The sequence below is a fragment of the Pteropus alecto genome, unplaced genomic scaffold, assembly GCF_000325575.1.
Source record: "Pteropus alecto unplaced genomic scaffold, ASM32557v1 scaffold101, whole genome shotgun sequence".
Classification (NCBI taxonomy): domain Eukaryota; kingdom Metazoa; phylum Chordata; class Mammalia; order Chiroptera; family Pteropodidae; genus Pteropus; species Pteropus alecto.
This window is the reverse complement of record NW_006432945.1, coordinates 6,404,136-6,415,368: the sequence shown is the minus strand read 5'-3', so window position 1 is coordinate 6,415,368 and position 11,233 is coordinate 6,404,136. Positions and strand designations below refer to the sequence as shown.

Genomic DNA, 11,233 nt, shown 5'->3' with positions numbered 1-11,233 from the left:
CTCTCAGCCCTGAAGGCAGCAGCCGTCGAAGGTCCTCAGAGCTCCCTCTATTTCTGTAGCAAAACTTTGCATCTCTCAACAGTAGCTCACAGCAATGATTGTTTTCTACCAGCATTAAAAGATAACTTTAACAAGCTTTTCAGACATCAAAAGAAGTCTCAATAGCTATTCCCAGAGCCAATGAGGGAGGGAAGCAAAGCACGGAGAGGAAAGCTTTAGAAGGGTTTAAGTTTAGGTGAGTGCTGTGGGCACACCTGCCGCTGGACCCCTGCCAATGGCGCTGTTGCCCCTTGCTCTCCACTTGGACTCCTGGCCCCTGTGCTGGCGTGGACGTCCCTTTTCCAAGCTGTTTTGATTTCCCTTTTCCACTTCGGAAAACCACCTCTTCCTTGTCCTCCTTTCTTGCCTGGCATATAATTCTCGAGTTTATTTAAAGTAGCTAGGTGCCTTTTCATTATCTTTTGCAATGAATTTCATCTTGTCTATGGTGGTTCTACTATTTACAAATTCAAGATAATGTAACTTATTTCTTTGATCATTCATTTGCTTTTTCATTTATTAACTCAACAAATATTAATTGAGAAGTCTGAATGAAATCCATAAAGGAATGAGCAGGTGTAAAAAAATGAGGAAATGATCAGACCTCCTTTTCCTGTAATAGCGTAAACCACTGTGGTTCCTCAGCTCTACCTCCTCTTCCTCATCAGTCAGTTTTACGGACAACACAGTGAAACAGGCCAAATTTTTGCTTTGTTTTTTTTTCATGAATACAGATTTCATAATCACTTTTATAAGTCCTTAACTCAATTTACATTTAGCCGTAATGACACGTTTTTTTATTTTCCTGCCATTCTTTTGTACTCGTCTTTAATTATATGACCATTCTTTAATATTTTTATTATCCTTTAACATAAGATTAGTAACGATGTCTTCTGCAACCGTTCATTTTATTTAATGTGCTTTCTTTCTATCTTTATAGGGATTAAGTAAATTTTAAAGTGCTTATAATAGTGCCTGACACATTGGGAAATAAATACATTCTTAGTACAAAGTTAATGTTTGTCTATTTCCAATATGTCCTTTAGCTTATTGTGCACCTCGCGATGGTTTTATCCTTTGTATTCATAAGCACATCACTTCTATTCACGCTGTTAGTCATAAATAAATCCAGGAAATTAATTCTGCTCACTGCTTTCTCAATTCTCTTTTCAGTATAAAAAGTCAGGAATTATTCTGTTGCCCTGTGTTTAACAGCATGAGAGCTCCAGAAGGTGTGGATAACAGAAATTCCTCATCTTTACTATATCAGGCCTATTTAAAATGGGAATTATAAAGCACTATTTCTTTCCATCATTTATGCATTCTGTTTGGTTGGGCAATCATCGTGTTGTAGTCCTGCGATAGTGTCTTAGTTTTGCCCTTCCTTTATTTCTATCCCCAAACTCTCCCCATATCTAGTCCATTTGATCAATATAGTCTTTTTCTCCCACCAATTACCATGAACTCATTCAAGAAAATGCTTTGCTTTCCATACTGTCCTCTGAATGTCTTGATAAAATAACTCTGATCAAACTCTACACTAGAGACCACAGGCCTCCTAAGACTAATCAGGAATTAGAGGTACTAAATACTACAGTCTCTTCAAAATTCTATGCCAGGAGAAGTATCTTGAAAGTAACATTGTACATGAGGGTACAAATTGCAGTCATAAGAAAAACTTTATTTCCCCTCAATATACTTACATATTTATAGTGATTTTTAATTTTGTACAAAATATCACAAGGATTTAATTTCTCATTTAGGTACCCCCAAACCAACCATCAAATGGTTACGGAATGGGAGAGAGCTGACAGGCAGAGAGCCCAGTATTTCTATCTTGGAAGATGGCACATTGTTGGTTATTGCTTCTGTTACAACATATGACAGTGGGGAATACATCTGCGTGGCAGTCAACGAAGCTGGGACCACAGAAAAAAAATATAACCTCAAAGTCCATGGTAAAATAACATAAAAGTGCTAAAATCGTATGATTGAATATGTGACATTTTCAAATTATTATATATGTTATTTTCTCAATGTAGTAGTATTTAATATTGATGCGAATAGAAGTGTTATTAAACAGAACAGTGGTGATCTGATTGCATTATCAATTGCTTGACTTGATTTAAAATTTCATGTAATTTTTTATTGTGACTTTATATCATTCAAAATTCAAATGGTAGAAAAAGATACATAGTCAAAAGTCTCATGATCCTGAGCTGAGGCATCTACTCATTCTCCGTAGAGGCAAAGAAAGTTATTAATTTTTTATGTACATGTGTGTGTGTCTTCCCAGAGATACTTATGCATATGCAAGGAATGAATGTATATTTTATCCTCTTTATAAAAAGGTACACATATAGGAGAACATTATATCCAGTACTCTGCACCTTGTCTGCATCACTAAATAATCTATCTTGGGGATTATTCAATATTCCTAACTCTTATTTATACCTACATAGCATCCCATTATGTGGTTATACCATGATATACCTAACCTTTCCTCATTAAATGATAAATATTTAGATCATTGCCAGTTCTTTACTATTATAAGTAACACTTCAGTGAAAATGATGTCTGTCGTTTTGTCAAAGGAAATGTAGCTTTTGAAATTTGATGGATATTGTCTTCCATAGACACTGGGCAAAATTCATTCCTGTCAGGAAAGTAATGAGCCCCATGTGACATGTTAGGACCCTAGCAGTTTGTATTTCGAGGTATATGTGGAACAAACAGCTTCTCCTTTAAATTTACCCTCAAATTTATTCTCAATTCAAAACCCTGAAATACTAATTAAAGTAAAAATTCAGTAAGAGTTACTTTTAAATATATTGGTTAGGATGTTTCATTTTATATTACAGCATGTCTTCAATATAACCAGCCTTTCTAGCTATCACATCCTTAAGAATCTATTTTAAAAGGCCTGTGGAAAGAAACTTTATAAATCAGATTTATTACAAAATTATCTAGCCACGACTCTTCTCTTTTTGCAGTTCCTCCAGTAATTAAAGATAAAGAACAAGTAACAAATGTGTCTGTGTTGGTCAACCAGCTGACCAGTCTCTTTTGTGAAGTTGAAGGTGCTCCATCTCCCATCATTATGTGGTACAGGGATGATGTCCAGGTAAATGCAGAAATCCAAACATGCATAACTCCTTGCCTCTGCCTCGAATAAACTGTGCAGATGTGACTTTTTTTATTAATAATACTATAAAAATTTTACTTCGATGTTTACTTATGCATGTATATTAGGATCGGAAATAACGCTGACCGTTTTGGCCCTTAAAGGTGACCGAGAGCAGCACCATTCAGATCGTGAACAATGGGAAGATATTAAAGCTCTTTAGAGCCACTCCGAAAGATGCGGGAAGATACTCCTGCAAAGCGGTTAATGTTGCAGGCACCTCACAGAAGGATTTTAACATCGATGTGCTAGGTAAGGAAAACATTCTTTTGAAAACCTCCGATTCGGATGCATTTCTTATATAGGATAGAGCTAACTGTTTGAAAGAGTAAAGAGATAAAAAGTAAACTGAAAGAAGAAATATCATTCATATCATCTATCATTATTTTTGTCTTCAGTAGTGGTTAAACAGAATATTAATGATATATAGAAAGTTTAAAGGTATTTATTATTTATCATACTGGGAAGTCTATGGGTATTTGACACTGTCTTGTACATAAAATAGCAAATTACTACCCTTGCCAGTTTCTCCAATTAGGCGGGCAGGAAATTCTCTGGGAAGTAACTATACAGGATGATGAAGAGTAAGACTCATCCCTGCTCTTGATGTCTCCTGAAGCTGCTAGATTGTATTGAGCTGGGGAAGAGAAAATCCACCTTCCCCTGCATTCTAATTAGTTCTCGGAACTAAATCATCTCAGGCCTGATTCTAATTAAGAGGGGAGAATTCTGAAAGCAGGTAGTTGCCGTGATAAATTAGGGTATAAATCATTTAAAAATTTTTCATGTAATCATAAATTTAAATTTTTATAATTTTAGAGTGTCAAATTACATTTGCCAATTTAAGTTTACAATATGATAAAATGACTGCCTCTCTTTTCAGTATTTTGCTCATCAAAATAGGCATATGATTTGTTAATCTGGGGTGGCAGTCTAGGAACTGGTGCCGCATTAAAATTAGCACACATAAACTGCTATAACAGAGCAATCCCTCTCCCTAGTCTTCCCAAAGCCCGAAGTACTTTGCATTTCCTCTACCAAAATTACCATCATTATATTTAAGTATAGGCTATAAAAAGAAACTACCTAATCTTTTCTATCATTAGTCTCATTGGCGTTATTTCTCTTGACACTGATTTCCTTGGACCGCTCTCTGTGTGCTGATGACTCCTAAATTTTTATCTCCAGCTCAGACTTCTTCTCTGAACTCTAGTGATATAGATCTAGTCTTCTCCACACACTCTTGACTTGAATGTCTTAGTGGCATAGCAAACAGAAAGGTCTCAAGGAGTACCCGTTCTGGTCACCTTTAGTGAACCCTCTCACAGTGACCAGCACCTCCATCCATGCACTTGCTTCTGCCGGACCTGATATTTATTCTTCCTACCGCCCTCTCTCCAAATCCTTAAATCTACATCCTCTTAGGTCTACTTCCTATTCTATTTTAAATTTTTTACTCTATTCCATTTCCACTATGAAAGTATCATTTATCAATGTAATAGATAAATGTAATAGCTTCCTAACTGCTCCGCTTCATCCACTCTTTGCCACTGGAATTTACTCTTCATTCAGCAGCCATCTGTGGTCTTAAAACACATCTGATCACACCCTTCCCCTACTGAAACCTTCTAGTGACTGGTCATTGCTCTGAAAATGAAGACCAAACACCTTAACATGATATGAAGAGAGGATTAGAAAGTCAGGAAAGTGTATAGGAGCTCGATATATGCTTGATAATTCTGAGAATAAAAACTAGCATAGTCAAAATTGTATCTCATATCCAATTTTAGCATAAGAACCCTTTAAAAGAGACAAGAATAATAGATTTCAAATAGCACTATGGTGTAATATGTGGAATTTGAACATTATAAGGTTGACATTAATTACGTCATTATCTAAAATATATAGCAGTAGTAAATTGTATTATATAAGCTTCACCGCTCACTTATATTCTAAACTTATTTTGTACATGGGTTTAGTACTCCTCAGTATGAACAAAATCAGTTTTATAATACCCTAATTCTTCCACATAATTGTCCTACTATCAAGTCTTTCATGAATGTGTTCCATATTTGGTTTTCGGTAATAAAGGGATTACTGTGTGATACTTTGAACAATAAGATCTTGTTGAAATACAATAGAAATTATTGATGATCTACTCTCCTTCCCCCTACTCTTTTTGCTAAGTCATGGATTTTCATGATAAAATGTCTTTGTTCAAGTCCCACCCACCATAATAGGTGCTAACTCCCCAAATGAAGTCTCAGTTGTCCTCAACCATGACACAACCCTTGAATGCCAGGTCAAAGGCACTCCCTTCCCAGTTATTGGCTGGTTCAAAGATGGCAAGTGAGTATCTTTTCTGTGTTTGTTACAAGGGTCCAATTGATAGGAAATAGATGTATAAATTAATACATGTGGATTTTCTCCCTCTTAATTATTTTACTACCCAGAGTATTATTAAATGAACATGAAGGAAGAACAATATTGTTCAAAAAATGGTCTCAAAGTCTTATAATACTTCTTCATTATTATGAATTACAAGGCTCTTTATAATTGCTCGTAATTTGTTTTAGAAACATAGAAGAATTCAAATTCATTATAAACCTAAATAATCTGTCCACAGGCTAAGAATAAAAAATGCAGGATGCCAGGACACAGATAATTTTGGCTTAACATACAGTTGTTTTAATTATTAAAAGTAAAATGTGTTTATGACAGCAAGGTGAATACTTAAGCTAGTTCTATATGTGGGCAAAAAGGAACAAATACAGAACAGCAATTAGATATTTTCCATACTTCAAGGCCAAGGACTGCTGAGCTTTGCCCACACTGATATTTCTTGTGAAAGCTTATTTCTCACAGCATGGCCACAGATCGTGTATTATTATGGTTTCTAAGAGCAGCTATATAAAGACCTAAGGAGCAAAAAGTAAAGATTTGCAGTATGTGAAATACAAGATTGTATGTAAACTTTTAACAAATCAGTAGGAAAGACAAACAACAACAACATAGAAAAATGCGTGCAGGGTAGGAACAGGCAAGTAAAAAATATACAGTTCAGCAATAAAATGTATTGAATGGTGCTCCCCCTCAATAATTTGCAGAATATAAATAAAAATAATACAGTGTTGTTTCTCATAGGTCAGATTGGCAGAAATAAAAAGGTTTGGAAATATCAAGTATTGGCTGGAGTGTGGGAAATGAGGATACAGTACTCTGCCAGGGACAGTACATTAGTGCTCTGAAAGGCAGGTTGTTGATACTTATTAAAATTTGAATGCTCATGTGCTGTCACGTAGCAATTACGCTTCAGTATTTAGGAGTGGGACGCAGTCGTGGGCAGGCTCGTGCAATAATAGTCCCTGCGACACTGTGATGAAGGAGAGCGAAAACTGCCTGAAGCCTGCCACTAGGAGAGTGGGTAGTTAACTTAGGCAACGTTATACTGTGAAACACTGTGCAGCAATTAAAAAGAGGAAGATCAAACTATATGTGCCAAAAGTATCTCCATAACTTGAGTAAAAAGAAAAGTAGAACAATAACATAATATCAGTTATGTATAAAAACTTTAGATTCCTTTGGAATCATTTATGGGTGAAAATGTTTAGAAAAAACATGCAGAAGAATACCAGCCAAATTGATAATGGCGAGAAGTCTAGAGAGAAGACTCACATTAGGGGTAAGAAACCAAGGAGATATTTTCTTATTATGATGCTTACCTTTTTTGTTAAAATTTTTATGTTACTTGCATTATTAATAATTGATAAAAGTTTCGAAGTTACTTAAGTTTAAATAGCATTATCAAGTATACTTCAAGTACACTTCGTTTAAACAGTTAAAATGCATTAAGCTAAGATACTTTATTTTCTAAGCTTTCGAGAACTTTATACAAAATGTCATACCAAGTAATAGTAAAAGATGCTAGAAAATCAAATGTGTTTTCATTTAAGCTTGTAGTCTGACTAGTGGCTTATTACTATAGCAGCGCATCTAATTATTTATCACGTGACTGAGTCACTACAACTTTTTAAAAACTAGGCATGGTCTTCCTAAAAGAAGGTCAATGGATTTTATGACTCTTGGGATATAATAGACTTTAATAACCATGATGTTTCAAGTATTAAGTAAAGCTACTGCCAATTATATGAAGTGAGTATTTTGTAGTAGTCTGTAAATAACTCTGTATAGTAGAAAAAGACTTCCTTTACATCTATATAATTTGCTTTTGGCATAAATATCTTTCAGTATTTATGATTATAAAAGCATTTATTCTTATTACAATATGTACTTTTTGGAAAAGTTGGCATGATCATTGCCTTTAGTTAATAATAACCATTCATTCTATTGTGAATACTTTTCCAGGTATTACAATGATATTGGTTTAAAAATAATACTGGTTGGCCTGAAGCTCCTATACTCTTGGTTTTTCTATTCTAAATAATGGTAAAAATTTTGGCTATGCAAACCAAAAACAGACAAACAAACAAAAAAACAAACAAAATAAAAACAGAAGAAAAGGAAGAAAGGATGAATGAATGAAGTAAATAATGACTCTGCCGGGTCTCTATTAATGTTCAACAAGTAAAGCTTGAAATGAAACTTTTCATCTCAAGGTGATAATATCTAACTTTCACTAGTAAAGTGGTTTAATAATATCATTCTTCTGAATAGAAGTATTAATCACATCATTGTAATATTTTTAGATTTATACTGAAAAATTCAACTTGGATTCATATTTTTAACCTCTTATGACTTCATGATTTTTATTGTGATTAATAGGAAAGAAAACATAGAAAAGTAAAAATGGAATAAAATTTTGTATTTTCTAGGCCTTTATTTTTGGGAGATCCTAATATTGAACTTCTGGACAGAGGACAAGTTTTGCATTTAAAAAATGCACGGAGAAGTGACAAGGGACGCTACCAGTGTACTGTGGCCAATGCAGCTGGAAAACAAGCCAAGGATATAAAACTGACTGTTTATAGTAAGTGTGACTTTAAGCTTTTTATTATCATCGATTCTTAGTATAAATTGAAAAAACAGAGTTTATTCTAATGTTAACTGCTCTTTTAATCATAGTGAATAATTGCAAATGCTACTTATTTTAGAGGAAAGCCTATCTTCATGTGTTTTAGGCTAGAATGTCACATCCAAATTTATCATTAAGCATGGATTTCTTCAAGTGGTCACATGGTTTTCGTATGATCTCACTTAAGAAGTCAGGTATTTCCTAAGTGGTTAGTATATACATAAATGTCTATATCCTTAAAGGAGTAAAAAAAAAAAAAAACAACTAAAAAGAGTAGAGATGCATGACATAGAATAAAGCTGATGATGTGCAAACAACTCAGTTGTTCTATTTCATTCATTGTAGCATTTAGTAATATTTTAAAAGCCTTATATTTGTGCTCTATTTTCTCCCAGCTATGTCCCAACGAGAGACACACAGCCTTCATTTCACTAAAATTATCAATACCCCCTGCGGAAGGTAACTGTCAGAGTTATTTTACATCTCAGGCACAGAACCACAAAGAAGGCACATGAACATTATGTTGTTGACACAATAGAAAGGTATAGAATTCAGTAGGTCAGTCATATTCGTTGTGGTTCTACTGCACTGTCTTCTGTGTTTCTGTGGAGTATGATACTCAGGAAAAAGTTAAGATACTTCACCTCTTTACAAGATCTTCCAAATACAAAGCAGTCACCTAGTCACTATCACATTGCACCTGAAAGGCAGAGATGTACATTGTGCCTGAATTGAAACAGGAAGTGACGTTTATTCATTTGGCAGATTTAAGCAGTTGGTAGTTGGTAGGTTGTTCTGCCATCAATTGCAGATGTTCTTTGAGTAATTTTTCTCAGTTTCACAAATACAAACTTTCAGAGTAGATCTTTTTCAGTATAAATGCTATTCCTTTGTAAAACATTCATGGAGGATAAGGAGTTGTTTGAACCTACATTCTTGCCTTCATGAATGTATTGTTTAAATATTTAGGCTAGCCAACTGATTTAGTCGATTTGAGCCAAAAGTTTGTTATACTGTTATAGATTAACATATAACATAAATGGTTTCAAAGTTAAACTTTAAAGTCTGAATAAAATTTTCTTTCTTCTGATTTTAAAATTAATTTTTATTAATTAATTATCTATAGCAAGACTTGGCAAACCTTTTTTTTAAAAATAATGGGCAAAATAATAAATATTTTAGGCTTTGCAGATCATAAGACAAAGTCAAGGATATTATGTAGGTACTTACATAATAAAACAGAAATAAATTCCTACCAGTCATTTATTGATGAAATTCTGGTTTTTGGTAATTTTTTTTGTAAAGCAAGTTTACTGATGAAAGAATGGAATTCTTTTTGGGGAGACTACACTTTACTTAATTGGAGTTCAGTGTTAATGATCCCTATCACCAAAATCAATTGCAAATGTTTATCTGTAATACTGATCTGCAGTGAGATTTTATATAGTTCATCTTTGAAAATGTCTTTTCACACAGATAAGTACTGTCAAATGCTGATATCAGTTTACAAATAATATGATTTTAATTGACCATATTCATTGCTTAGAAGGCATTTATAGAATTCTGTTATGTTCTCTTGATATTTGACTTTAAATATGCCATTTTACTGCTAATTAATCAATTTCAACTCAAGGTTAGGTGGTAGGTCCTCACTTTCAGAGAGTTACGGACTTCGAATATGTAAATTTCTTTTGCCTTTTCATCAAGTTTTGACAAACATTGCTAGAACTGAAATATGAGCAAAGAAAATATATCCACTGCAAATTTGTATGGGAATTGAGATCTCAGTTCGTTTGACAGTGTGGGAAATGTGCAAATAAGAAGAATGACTACCACAGTATAAGTTTTGCATTTAAGTGCTGTTTTTGTCTGGAATTTTAGGCTGAATTCGCCAGAAAGAATATCAAGTTTACAGCAAAACCAATTTCCAGAATTATTCAGTATTCAGTAATAGTGTTTTTTGAGAACAGTTTTCATTTAGAAAAATTTCAGTATGTTCTGAGCTCAAAAAACTAAAATACAACTTTACCACCATTAAGGAATTGAATTACTGTATGGTGGGATGAGTCGTTATATTCAGCTTCCACTTGTGACAAAAATTATTGGAACTGATGACGTATAGGTCCATAAGAGCAAATAAAATCGCCATGGACACAACTGGTTCAATAACATGGATATTCAACACTAAGTGCTTCTAATGAACAATATAAGGAGTAAAAGTAGACTTTTAAAACCCTATGTTTTAATAAGCTTATAAATTTGTTTAAGTCTTTTCCTGCCCCACACACATATATATATATTTTTAATTCCACACATATTTTTTACCATCATCAGTTGTAACACATCTTAGCAGATTACACTTCGGGTTGTAATGGATTAGTGTTTTTTTCAACTTCTTCGAAAATATTTTTGTTTGCAGTTGTTTCATGAACACTATTTTGAGAGGCTAATTCTTCAGTTTTTTCAAACGTGGCGTTGACTCCTCAAATAAACAAAAAACAGCTAAGCACGAATAGTAACATCTGTCGTTTTCTCAAGAGCCAAGTGTAGTAGACCTTACCTTAACTTATGAATGAGAAAAAATTGTGTATGTGAATGTATGTCACTATGAACTAGTTCTAAGAATGATTATCAGAAAATTAACATACTCTACACAGCACCCAGATCCTGTTTTCTAATATCCTACTCCATTAAAAGGCACGAGGGCTCCTTGGAGAAATGGTGAATCTAGGGCTGGAGCCAGGAATATGCAAGATGAGCCTGGAACATGGAGTAGGACCAGAAAGTTAGAAAGTACGAACATAACAAAATGAGATGGGTATGTCAAAAGGACATAGGAGCCAACTGAAATAACTTCTGTTGGCCAAAACTAGAACAATTTGAACAAACAAAATAAATAATGTAGTATTAGATGATAACCCAAAGTATAAAATAAGTTTCCATCAGTCCATATGGATATAAAAAATTATTGAATAAAT

The 11,233-nt window shown here is 33.9% G+C and overlaps 1 protein-coding gene across 2 annotated transcripts in view; it reads left to right on the top strand.

Moving 5' to 3' along the window:
• HMCN1 (hemicentin 1) overlaps positions 1 to 11,233 on the top strand; it is a 375,430-nt gene that overhangs the window by 208,282 nt on the left and 155,915 nt on the right. For both annotated transcript variants that reach the window (XM_025043935.1, XM_006907734.3), the window contains exons 26-30: positions 1,803 to 1,997; positions 3,033 to 3,163; positions 3,328 to 3,475; positions 5,446 to 5,572; positions 8,056 to 8,210. In XM_025043935.1, coding sequence (XP_024899703.1) covers positions 1,803 to 1,997; positions 3,033 to 3,163; positions 3,328 to 3,475; positions 5,446 to 5,572; positions 8,056 to 8,210 — 756 coding nt within the window. The remainder of the gene's footprint in view (positions 1 to 1,802; positions 1,998 to 3,032; positions 3,164 to 3,327; positions 3,476 to 5,445; positions 5,573 to 8,055; positions 8,211 to 11,233) is intronic.